At 46.4% G+C, this 13,290-nt stretch overlaps 1 protein-coding gene across 4 annotated transcripts in view; it reads right to left on the minus strand.

Annotated features, from left to right (window-relative positions):
* The window catches only part of CDK5RAP2 (CDK5 regulatory subunit associated protein 2), a 170,673-nt gene that overhangs the window by 35,171 nt on the left and 122,212 nt on the right, over positions 1-13,290 (minus strand). For all 4 annotated transcript variants that reach the window (XM_037492736.2, XM_054689307.1, XM_037492734.2 and 1 more), the window contains 4 exons: positions 11,866-12,439; positions 9,882-10,114; positions 4,125-4,173; positions 1,473-1,642 (listed from right to left, as the gene is read on the minus strand). In XM_037492736.2, the coding sequence (XP_037348633.1) occupies positions 1,473-1,642; positions 4,125-4,173; positions 9,882-10,114; positions 11,866-12,439 (1,026 nt within the window). The remainder of the gene's footprint in view (positions 1-1,472; positions 1,643-4,124; positions 4,174-9,881; positions 10,115-11,865; positions 12,440-13,290) is intronic.

Raw genomic sequence — 13,290 nt, forward strand, 5'->3', positions numbered from 1 at the left:
TAACGCCTAGATGACACCCAAAATATGTGCTCTGTGCTCCAGGTGCTTTTTCGAACCTGCACACTGAGTGTCCTGGAGGCGCACAGAGCCTCAGAGAGAACAGACTCCATCCCCGCTCTCTATTACATATTGTACTACCATATGAAGTCTTGTCTGAAAAGGGGGGGCAGTGAGAATCCTGTTGTTAAAAAAATGATCTTACATTTTTGAACACCCCGGTTCTATGTGATCAGGTGTCACAGAATGTTTCTAGCAAGGATGTACCAGTGTCTGGTGTGTGATTGACAAAGTCCACTCCAGGTGCTTTACAAACAACCCTCTGGAAAAAGAGCCAAGAGGATGTCAGTCGAGGTCCAGAGTCTATACCAGGGGTCAGGAACTCACAGCCACATTCATTTGTTACATGTTGACTGTGGCTGCTTCTGTGCCACAACCACTGGATTAAAAAATTGCAAGATGGGGCCTCCCCAGTGGCGCAGCAGTTGAGCGCTGGGTTGCAAAGCTGCCCGCAGCCTCTGAAGCGCCAGTTCGATCCCCGGCCGCCAGGCGAGGGTCCCACATGTAGGGCAGACCTCTCCTGCCGCCCACTGCTCCCCTCAGCAGTGTACTTCGTCAATCTGCCTGTTCTGCTCTCCGCTCTGGCTCTGGTGAATTCTCTCACCCTTCCACACTTCTAACTGTACCCAGTGCTTGTATAAATAAATAAAATAAAATTAAAAAATTGCAAGATGGCCCACAAACTGTCTAAAACATTTACTACCTGGCCTTTGACTAGAAACATTTGCTGATGCCTGGTCTCGCTGGTCTCGGCTATCCTATCCCTAGAACCTCTGAAACATGCTGAACTACAAACACTAAGCCCCATCTACTCCTAAAGAGGAGACAATCAAGACTCAAGCACAGAAGACATAAGGGGTGGCTCAGGGACACGTGGGCCCTTGGGAGGCTGATTCTGCCAAGTGAGCCCAAGGCTCCTGGTCAGAGGAAAGACGAGAGACTGACCCAGTGGGCCAAGTCACACTAAAGAGAAAGAGCAGATTTACAGAACAATGGAAGAGGGTTGGGTACACTCAAGCTTTTGTACAATTCAAAGCAAGGATCTTCAAAGTGACCCTTAAAGGAGGTTTGAAAGAAACAGCAGGAAATTAGCTAGACTTGGAACTGACACTTGACCTTGGTGCTTTCCAGCCTGTCACTGTTGGAAGAGCAACGGCAGGTCACAGAAGACATCAACATTAAGAAATGAAAACGACTTTTCCCCAATCACCAATACATTCAACAACTGCGGCTCTGCCCAGTGACAAATGCCACTCCAGAGGACCGGCCGAGGTCCACCAGCATCTCCTTTCTCCAGAGAAGTACTCAATACTGAAATATTCAAGCACTACACTCTTATTAAGGCAAGATGGCAAATTAGGGTCTGAACAAGAAACTCTGGCCATGTTTAAGATGCTGAGTAAGGTTTAGCTCACCTTGAGAAAACACACTGGCCACCGCCGAAGTCTTCTCCATCTCACTGTCCGGCTTCTGGTCTCGTGAGGACGACTTTTCGGACATGTCATAATCGGACAATGCACGCAAGGTGGAAGGCCCAGGAGATTCGGGGAGAATATACTGGTACGTTAAGTTGTCTTCCTCAATCCTTGACCATTGGGATTGAAAGAGAAATCATTTCGCTCACTAAGATCCCAAGCCAGCACCGTATCTTAAGTACACTTAAGGTGACTCAATGCTTTAGAATTTCCCCATAATTGCCACTGTTTTTTTACAGCCCTTTTGCTTCCCTAAAGCATTTTTTAGCAAGAACATTCTAAAAGTAAGGGGCTCGGTGGGCTTCAGTTTATAGCCAGTGAAGAAGGGGGAGCTACCATCTGGCTTGTGAGGAGCAACCTCAAGAGAGGGCATGAGTCAATGGTGGCTGTTTACCAAATGCCGGCTCTGTACCCAGCATTGCTGATATACTATCTTACTTGGTCCTCAGAAACTCTTTGCAGCAGGGTTGACCATCCTCATCTGGAGTTGGGGAGACTGAGGCACATTATAAACTTGCCTAGTGTCTCACAGCGTAAGTGGCAGAGCCCACATCTGAACCTGGTCCGTCTGCTTCCAAGGCCCCAGGACAAGGTGGGCGGTCAACCCAACCTAGGAGGTGGCCTAGCAGGTTTAGGAATCTCAGAACCCCTGCGGCCCCAAGCAGGTGCCATGATCACCATTTGGCCGATCCTCTGGCGATTAAACTGCATTTCCTAAGCCTCCAGGAAAAAGACCCTGAACTCTGCAAAGCCCACATGAATCTCCATTACAGATAAGCTTCTTAATTTAAGCTCTTTTCCCCCACTTTTTCCTATTACTTCTTTGTCTCATTATTCATGAGCTCAGACAAGAGCAAAGGACTCCAAAGCTGCAACGCATTCATTAACAGGTAAACACCAGCTGAGCCTTTGCCCAGACAGCGTGATGGATGCGTGGGCTTGCCTGCCTTGCACAAGAGCGGAATGGGCCAAGGGCATCCATTTAATTAGCTTGGGAATGACCCATGTGAGTGCTAAGTCTACAACTCAAAAAAGGTAGACGAGGAAGAAAAAGAAACAAATCTGTCAGGAATGGTAAAGGTGGCACATGGCTGAGGACTGACTCAGCTCCAGCCTCCCCAGCTCTTTCTCCAAGCACTCACCGTTGTCTGGCAAGATGGCAAACCTGACCCTACCTACTCCTACCCTGCCTCCTTCCCAGATTCCCTCCTCCTGTAGAACATTATTTGGACTTAAGACCAGCCCAACGCAGCCTGCCTGCCTCTCTGGCCTTGGCTCACAGCTCAGGGACCAGATGCTGCTTTCAAGCAGTCTTTTCAAGAAGTTATGTCACCCTCCTTCGAGCAGAGACACTCTCCTCCCAACACCTGTGCCCTCCACTCTCGTCCCTCAGATCTCAGCTTGATCTCCATTCTGAGAGATCTTCCTTCCCTTCCATGGCCTATCCATGGGATATGATCTGTTGTTATAAGGATGGAAGTGGAGAGCAGAGGCTGAGAGACATCTTTGAAAATACTGCAGTGGGAGAAGTATATTTCTTCTAAACTAATTAAAATGTTCTCCGGTGAGTTCTGTGGTCTGCTCACTCTGATGATGCTGGTGGCCTTCACAAGGCCAATAAAATAGAAGATTCTGGACTTCAGACTGGTCTCTAAATTGCCCACAGCATGAACAACATTTGGAACCTTTAACAAGTAAACAGAAGCGGGCAAGATCTTGGCATTTCCAGTTGGCCATAGAGCAAACACAGTGTATAATTCACTTATTCCATGAACATTTTGTGAATAACAACTACATGCCAGATACATGGAGCTGGCACAGATGCAGACATATTCAAGACACATTTTCTCCCTCAAAAGTATTGTGGAATAACAGTGAGAGTCCAGGCAGTGGAGTATGACAAATTCAAGTTCTAATCCCAGCTCTGCCTCTTAATAGCAAGTATGTGACTCTGACCCCAGGCATGGCATCCTAAAATGGGAACAATAAAGTTGACTTTCTAGGGTCAGAAGCAATGAATGTGAATGCCTTGGGCAGCGGTTAGCACACACCAATACCCAGTTAATGCGAGCTCCTTTTCCCTTTCCAGGAATTCTGGGAGTGGAAAGATAAATGCAGAAAGTATTATAATGCCATGTGGTAAGTGTTGTAATGAAATTATGAGCCAAGTGCCACAGGAAGAGTAGCTGGTTCTGAGATGTAGTGGAGAGACAGGTGGTGGGAAAAGCAACCGACTCTGTAGAAGGGTTTCAAATTCAAAGAGGAGGACAGAACCTAGAGCATGTGCACAGGCATGGCCCCAGAGCAATAAAAGCCAGGCTACAGGCTAGAATTTACCCTGCAGGTGCCCAGGAGCCAATGGAAAGAATGAGACCATCACCTGGTCAAATCACCTGGCAGAACTGCCACAGGTAACCAAAGACAACTGAACTTAGGCTGCGGGAGACACACAGCATGAACTCTTGGTTGTGTGTGGCCACTGTGGTTTCATTGGTGTTTATGCTTTATTTATAAGCAGCAGAAACTAAAAGAACAGTCAGAGCTGGAATGTTTAAAAAGCCAGCAGACAAACCAAACCTGCAAAGTACTCACCGGTCTACCAGTTCATTCTGGGTGCTCATTTCCACTTCAACTGATTTTCCTGGAAACAGATATATCGAGAAGGAAAACATTTTTAAAAACTGTTCCCTAATAATTACCTGCTTGTACATTGCAGAGGCACTGTTCCATTTGTTGAAACACTCTTTACAACAATCCTGGATATTTAAAGTGGAATCACCAAGAATATAATTCACACCATGGACTCTCCTACATCACTGCTCTGGCATGGGTTAAGGTAGGAAGGGGACAACATTGAATCTAAAAAGCATTCGAAAAACACTGCTGGGTGCAAGCTCTTTTCCTTCTCTAAAACTCTGATACTAACAGAATACATGCTCAATTATAGGAAATGGGTATCAGAATGAAGAAAATGAAGAAAAATATCACTATCGCCAGGCGAGTACCCACTGCGGGCACATTACTAGATTTCCTTCCATTCTTTATTCTGTACGTCTTGGCACGGGTGATACTGTATTGTGACTTAATTTTTCACTTTGTACTTTGTTATAAGCATTTCTCTTACTCAATTGGCTTTAGAAACACCATTTTTAATGACCACATTAATATTCTGTGCTAAGCATGCACATACGCCACAATTTTTTCCAGCTCCCTGTTTGACATTGAGGTCATCTCCAATTCTTCACTTGTATAAATAAATGAAATAAACATCGTTATGCCTACAGCTTTATCTGCATTTAAATTATTTCCTTAGGAAAGATTCTCAGAAGTGAGATTATTAGGAAAAGGCAAATATGAGCAGAGCTGAAAAAGTCAGTATCGGCAGCAAGGAGAGTGACCAAAAGAAATGACAAAACAAAATAAAGCTCAGAAAGTAGCTCAGCCAAAGATGCTCTGCTTCCTCCTGCATGTCATCATTTGCTGTTTGAAAGGAAGCACATGAGCCCAGATTTCAAAGAGACTAACAACTTTATTTTAAAAATACTTCAGAACTCTGGAAATTGCAGGCTGGGATGAGCTCTTTGAAGAAACTAACGCGTGGCTAAAGAAAAAAACAAACCCTTCTAAAGCTGTACTTGAAAAATGAGACTATAATTAAACTGCACCCACACATACCATTTTCAAAACTACTCCTAAAAGGAAAGTTCTCAAACACCACGGGCAGAGGAAAAGATCCCTGGAGACTCGTGCATTTGCTTGATGTCTGGTGGTTCCCGCCTGCAAGCCTCCAGGCCACATGAGCAGCTGTCAGGGCTCCCTCTCCACCTCAGGGGGTTGGCCCCCAGGCACCCAGAGTCAGAGCCATATCCAGAACACCTGAACATCACCTACCACTCACTGCCGGGCAGCTTTGGTTGCTGGAAGGGTCACACAGGCCTGAGCAGCCAGACACCAGCCCCAATACCATGCTTCAATACCCTCCAGCCCCTCTAGGTGTCGCCCAATCCTACAGTCCTAGCACCAGGATCTCCAGTCTACAGTTGGGAAGTGGGAATCCCAGAGGTTCTCACTGCCAGTTCACACACTCATGTCCCAGTGAAGCAGAGGAGAGGAACTCTGCTTGTAACTAGCGCAACCACAAATGTGCAGCTTGGTCTTCTTGGTTCCATCCTCACCAAAAATGTCACGATATTTTAGTTCCCCAGAAGGAAGAGACAGGTTGACAGGCCTGTAACACTGATGCCATCTGTCCTCCGTCCATCTTTCTGTCCTCTGCAAGGGGGGAAATCTACTTCCTATTGGGTCAGGCAAGAACCACTGGATACTCAACGAACAACTCACTTGGCATTTGGCCACCCGCACCTGCACGAGAATTGCTTACCAGCCTCAGTGGGTAAGATTTTGGGTGAAGAACCCTGAGGAGGGGCCACCTCTCCCAGCCTTCCCAAGTGCTTCAGAGACAAGAACATCACATCCTGCTTCACCTGCAATTTGCTCTTCAGGAGCAGATCTGCCTCGGGAATGTCACTACTTGGGGAGGCTTTCAACATTCACACACTCATCTTGAAACCGCCCCAAACCTCTCCTCGATCCCTAACAAAATCCATGAGCACAGAGGGAAGAGCCCTAGTGCCACCAGATGAGCTTCCCCTTCTTTTAGTAGAGCCGCTTTGGGCAGTAGAAAAGACTCAACGGTTGTGCTCCGCCTGCTCCCCTATCACAACAGAGCTCTTCAAGACCAAATGACAAATCGTTACAGTGGGGTCAGAGCGAGATCACGACACATGCTGCATGGAAGTTCTTGGTGGAAACGGCCTTGCACAAGTGCCAGGGCACCATCTGTCAACCTCTTCCCAAGCTCCCATCTCCCAGGCAGACTTCACTGGAGGAGGAGGAGGCAGTGGGGGGGCCTTGATCTTTTCAAGTAAAAAAAATCTAGTTATCTGGTCCATATTTGAGCAAGCTAGAGAATTATTATGTAGGATAGACTAGTAATGGGTTGGCTCACCTTGGGTTTCCTCTATGCACTGCTCTGTGCTGTACGCGGCCACCATTGAAGAAGCCTCTTTTGATACAGCGCCCCCTAGCTCAAAATCTAGCAATCAAACAGAGGGTAGTAGGGCTAGAAAAGGCCGACTCTGGAAGGTCTTAACAGCAGAAAAGGCCATCCATACAGGGGAGAGTCATGGGCAGCTAAACCCCAACAGCTGTGGGGAGTCACTATAGGAAAAGTCAACCTGGCAGTTTCCTTCATACCTGCCCCAGTGCTTACTCAAAATGCCTAAAGACCAAACACTCCTTCCTGGTTTAGGTTACTGGTCTTGGGAGGCACCTAAAACAAGGACATGGTAGACCCTTAATGAAATCCCTTGCCTATGGAGCCAGGGAAGAACCCCATTTTTACTCCCCACAAGCATTCAGAACCTACACTGCCATCCTACTTCTAGGGCTCTAGCAATTAAATATGACCTAAGAAATGGCAGGGATGTTCTTTGTCACAGCCCCAAACTGGAAACAACCTAAATGTCCATTCAGTGGGGAATGATTAAATAAATCATGGGATATGCATACAAAAGAATGCTCTGCAGTCACTAAAACTTACAATGTAGATGAACATTTATTATCTATAATTGAACAAAGGGGGAGGCTGCAAATAGGGCTGCTTTCAAAAAATGATACATACATATAAAAAAGGTCTAGAAGGATGCTCCAGGAGGTTCATGTTTTGCTGTATAAATGATGCAATTATAAGAGTATCTGCTTATCTGTTATTCTACAATAAACATGTACTGCTTCGTATTAATAAAAAAAGAATGTATTTAAATTTTTTAAGAACTCATGCTATGCAACTGCCTCAAATAAAAACTACTTTATGATAAGCTTGTTTCATAATTCAGGAGTCAAACCCTTTTAGAAAACAGGATCCAAAGAAGACCCACCTCTGTTAACTTTTATTCTCTAGGGAAAAAAAGAGCTGTGGTGAGGTTCCTGGGACTTTTATGCCCTTTGTAGAAGAAAATAAAGTTCTGTCTGTGTTGTTAAGAAATGCTAAGCCTGAAATGCTTCTGTTTCCAGAACCCACAGGAAACAAGAAGTGAGATCTCGCTGGGCTTGTCAAAGTAAATAACTAAAAAATAAATCAGGGGGAGGGGCAGCCGGTGCCAGAGGCACTCTCACAGCCTCCCGCTTCCCAGGGCCCAGGCTGACGGCTTGTAGGAAGAAAGAGACAGACGGAAAATGCCTCAGGCCTGGAAGACACAGCTCTATCTTGAGAACCCGGTTATTTCTGCAGTGATAAAACAAAAACTAGCTTGGGAAACTTCAGCCAGAAGAAAGAGGATTTCATAAAGCTGGGGAAGTCAAGTGCTCTATGTCCTGGCTCCCAAAGGTCCCTGGGGACAAGCACTAAGAAAGTTAGCCTGCACACGCCTTAAGCTATTTGGCTTTTTTAAAAAAAATCAGGAAATACCTTCCTTGGGTCCAGAAGGACAAACTATCCCACATTCTATCTTATAATTCAACTGAACATGTGTGAACCCTCACGAACCATCTGTTTTATATGTGTGAAGACAAGAACTGAGGTCAAATCCCAGCCCCAGAAAGTCACTCATGACTTTGAGCAACTGACTTTTCCTCTGCTTCAGTGAAATTCCTATAGTCTAGAAGCTGCTGTGAGGAGAAAGCCCCGAAAGCACTTGGTGCCTCCCCAAAACAAGCCCTGAGCACTGAGCCCAGCTTCACACCCAATTTAAATGTAACCCCTGCCTCTCACAAAGAAGCCTCTGACTTGGAACAGACTTGCATGAGGAAAAGATCACTCTGACTATAGTGTGGAGATGGCTGAAGCTGGAGGCAGGGAGGAGAGAGGTGCAGGGGAGGCGACAGTGGCAAACTGGAGCCACAGCAGCAATAAAATCAGATTTGGAATATCTGTTGAAGGCAGAGATTCAAAGGGGCAGCTGTGGGGTTCGGGTGATGAGAGCGCTGACTGAGTGGTGTCCTCCAAGACGTCATGGGAAGAAAGGGTCTTCCCAGAGAGGCGGGGAAGAATGCAAGCCCAATCTAGTGGGTTTAAGAGAGAAAGGGGGCCTAGAAAGGTCTAATGGATATTAAGGAGGACACCAATAATGACATAGAGGCCATTTAAAATGATAAACGTTTTAACTTTGGAACTACCTTAACGTTTTTCATATTCAAAAAACACCAATGGGGAGGAACTGAATACAAACAAAAGCAAATCTACTTGTATTTCAAATGAATAATGTAACACTGTAGAAAGAATGAAAACAAGTAACTTTTAAATTCAATACTTGACTAACCCTTAGCCTAAAACCAAACAGAACTAAACAAATCCTGGCTCTTTCAGTCACTATGTTTCTTTACGGTTCTGGATTCTGGTGTTCCCGTCATCATGGGATGGAGCAAAAGGCAGATGTGGCCTGGGAGTCAGAGTTCTCACTGCTGGAGAAGGAAGGGCAGGAAAGAGCAGTGGAACTGGATATGCCATGAAGATTTTTAAACTAAATCATACATTTTTATACATATGTGTGTGCATGCATGTGTCTGTGCACAGATGTGTGTGTGCACGTGTGCCTATAAGGCAACTGAAGGGAGGGGCTGTGGAATTGAGCTCACTCTCCCAGGCTCTAACACTAGCTCCAGGTAGACGGTCAGAATCCAGTGGCCTGTAGACACCCTGCTGGAGAGAGGAAACCCCTACACGTCTGGAGCCCAGAGGAGTCTGCAGAGGGGGGCACTGTGGGAGAAGTAAAGAAGACACACAGGGAAGGAAGACATAGTAGGGAAGAATTGGATTTTTCCTCATCTGGAGGAAGAAAACTGAGGTATCTCCCTCACAACTGTACAATAAAGAACACTGCGCTGTGGTTAGAAAGAAGACGTCCTTGGTCTGAGGATCAAGTAGCTAGAAGATAGGGACATGAGATTGTCAATCCACTCTCACTGGGTTCAGAAAGAAAATAGTAAGAGCACGTGTGTGGCGAGAAAGAGACAATGAGAAAGCATGTGTGGTAAAATACTAACAACCAATAAAGCCAAACACAGGGTACATAATGTTTTTTTAAAAATTGGCAAATTATTTTTTTAAACATTTTTAGAGCAGGCTGAAGTACCTAGCAGGCTGGTGAGGTGGCCAGGAAGCCAGGCAAGGGACAGTGCAGGCCACCAACCACACGGAAGAGGTCGTGGGAGGGAGGGAGCAGCCAGGATAGCTCTGTGGTCACCTCCTGCACATGGAGGTGAAGAGGCTGAGTAAGGCCCAAGAGACAGCTCCCTGGGAAACCGGGACCAACTGCCAGTGTTGGGATGGAAGGCCCCTGCCCCACTTACCACTGAGGAAGAGCTTCTCCAGTTTCTCCAGCAGCTGAGAACACTGATTCAGCTGCTCCTGGAAACCCTCAGCCACGCAGTGATCCACGTCGCTAGCCTGCAGCAACTCCTCAAACGCCTTCATCATGGTGTTCACATGCTGACGATAAATGACGCAGAGGCCATGGCCATCCTTAATCTGCCGTCGTTGAAGGGAGAGCTCCCTGGCTTGGGACTGAACTAATGAATCGTATCTGATAAAAGGAGGAAAAGAAAATGCTTGAACCATTTTAGAACTGAATTTTTGTGACCTTAACACTAATTGGAAAAATGACAGAGCACAATTTTTAAAAGCCTGCAGCTGTACAAGTGTATATATACACACTTTTAGAAAAATTGAAACTATACAAGGTCACTCCTTCTTCGATTTCAAAACAGCCAACAAATGCTGGAACAAAGGTTCTTCTGCAATATGTTTAACCTTATAACGCCCCCAATTAAAGTCCAGATTGGCAAAGACTCAGGAGGACAATTAGTTTCCATATACTCTTCAAAAATACTACTCCAAATTGTAGAAACAAGTGCCCCAAAGGGTCAGGAGACCCACCCACAAAAAAAGAAACCATAAGGCAGGGAAACAGAGGCAGGATCCCCTCAACTGAAAGGTCAGGGAACAATCAGATACCACTACCATTTATGGGGGTCTGTGACCCGTCCATCACTGAGACAGGGCTTTTAATAAGTCACCTGGTGCTCCTAAACTTCCACCAAATATAAGAACCCCACCCCCTTTTTCCAAATTGTTTATTGGGATAAAGTAGGTTGACCTCTTTGTATCTGCTCTGGGGTTACAGAGAACCTCCTCTTTTTCAGAAGAAACTGGATCTCAGAGATGGCAAGGCTAGCTCAGTGGTGAAGATGCCCAACTCAGGCCTGTCTTCGCCCTTCAGAGCCCAACCTGTAGCAGGCAGTGCCACCCTGGCACCCGGCCCTCCCCTGGGAGAGCCCCAAGTACTAGAAGGCCCCAAGAAAAACACAAGTTAAGAAGACATGGCTCGTGTAAACCACGACTCTGTAAGCGGGCTCCAGAGCAGCTCAGCAAAGATGCTGCTCTTCAGTTCGACCTGCTCCCCTTTCCCTGAAATAATGTCAGCATGTGAGGCCCAACATGCACACAGATGACGGGGCACTGGACAAAGGCGGGACCCGGCCGGCTCTGTGATTCTGCCTGGGAGAGTCTCGGCAGCCTCTTTGGGACTCAATTTCCTCATCTACAAAAACTTATTTAAGAACATCTCCTTTTAGGTGATTCTGAGGACTAAATATGGAAGTGCATAACTGAGGAGACATAACTGCCTTCGGATAAACGCGAGTTCCCTTCCCTGTCACTGTTCAGGGAGTCTTGAAAAATTCAGTCTGGCTGCTGATGTTCTGAGCAGTGTGTTTGTCTCAAATTAGTGATGAATGAAGGTGAACTTTACAAATGATCCCATTTTTGTCATATCTCATGAAGCGAAACTGTACATATCTATGCCCATAAAACATATCTTCATGACCTAAGACGCCTTCCCTTTCAACACAGGCTTATTTCTCTAAGATGACCTTAAAGGGCAAAGATATGGAAAATATTTATATTCTTCCCACCCCGCCTAGGACATCAGTTTCCATTCCCAAACACAATGAAAGCCAATAACAGGGCCCTGGAGTAAATACTGCCATTCAGCAAAGGAGCTATCACTCACAGTGTGACTGGTATAAAACCTTTACCCTGAGTCCCCAGCCTGATGGGGACAGAATCGCTCCGCCAGTTTCAGAGGACAAGATGAGTGTGGCCTCACACTCGTCTCCTCACAGGGCCTGGCTGCCTTACCCGGCCCTCAAGCCTTCTCTGGTGCACTGCCCACGGCTGGTGCAGCCGTCTGAGCTCATGGGCTCCTCCCCACTGGCAACACAGGGGGACTGCAGGTTTAAAAAGTGGGCGAAGGCAGAGGTGACTGACATGTACCTTGAGGGTGAGAGATCTTGGAACTTATTCTGCAGGTTATGGATTTCACTGAAAAGCTCCATGTTCAGATTCTGCTCCTTCTGCAGCTCACATTTCTGGTCTACTAGCTGTTGCTTAAGGCTCTCTGGCGTCCTGTCCTCAATCACCTCTGGGGCTAGCGGGTGGAGGATTTTCATGTGTTTCACATAACGTACTTGGTGAAGACTTGAAAAGGTCATTTCTTCCTTGTCAGTTCTGCCCTTGGGTTTGTTCAAGCCATCCTTGGACCCTTCCGTCCCACACAGTACTGTAATAATGGCCTCGCTGCACTGGGAGTGCTTTTGAAGCTGAAATAGGAAATTCCGGTAGCCTTCCAGTTCCATTTCCAAGTCACAGATTTTCTGTTTTAAGTTTCCTATGTCATTTGAGGTATTGATGTTCTCAAGCCGATCAGTCTCAATCTCACTAGCTTGACTGGAAAGCTGACTCTTCGAACACAAAGTAGTGACTGAAGCTGGGCCCAGGAAATCTTCAGAAGGATTCTCTTTACATGTGGCTGAGATGGTAAGGTCATCAGGCTGGTAAATTTCAGAGTCTGAAAATCAAACAGTCATGTCAGTATGTCCTTTGCTGAAATCCACCTCTCCCCAAAGTCACTGCCAAGCTGAGACCACAGCAAAAGCCTCCTAACAAGCCTCCCTGGTTCCAGCCCCTCCCGCTGACCTCTCAATCTACCCTCTTCTAGTAATTGAATTTAGCCATAACCAACCCCCCCTTCCACCCCACCTCAATAATCCAAACTCCCTCTCACATCATCTGAGATGCTCCATGACCTAGTTTCAGGCACCTTTTCAGAAATACCCACTGGTCCCACTCCTACAGATTCCCTATTAAATTACCCACAACTCCCTGCATACATAGACTGTTTCATGCCTCTGTGCCTTTGCATGTGCTGTTCCTCTGCCTAGAATACACTCCACCCTCCACTTTACTCCCAAGCACATAAGTCAACTGGTCCTTCAACACCAGTCAGATTTCCTTTCCTCTGTGAGCTCATCTCCAAACCACGCAAAACTGGCACTCCCCTCTGTGCTTCCACAGCGCCTCCTGCATGCTGCCTACAACAGATACACTCCATGCCAGGGGATTGTTTTGGAATTACTACTGGAGCTCTGTGTGCTTCTGTATTTGCTTACACAGCATCAGTTATGCAATTGCTCTCTCCCTCACTGGGCTGCAAGGCCTTTGCACGGGGACAGGTGTTTCACTGTCACGGTCTCAATGCCTGGCATGGCGTCTAAGTGCAGACCAGAAGTCAAGGAAGGTTGGTAAACACCGGGGCTAGGTGAGACAACAGGAAGGGTGGTCATTCTAAGTACCCACAACAGACGAGTCTTCTGATTTCCATGACTACCAGTCTCCGGAAGATGGGTGACATCCCCTATA

Source organism: Talpa occidentalis, unplaced genomic scaffold (genome assembly GCF_014898055.3).
Source record: "Talpa occidentalis isolate TD23 unplaced genomic scaffold, MPIMG_talOcc4v2.1 talOcc4.7, whole genome shotgun sequence".
NCBI classification, from domain to species: Eukaryota; Metazoa; Chordata; class Mammalia; order Eulipotyphla; family Talpidae; genus Talpa; species Talpa occidentalis.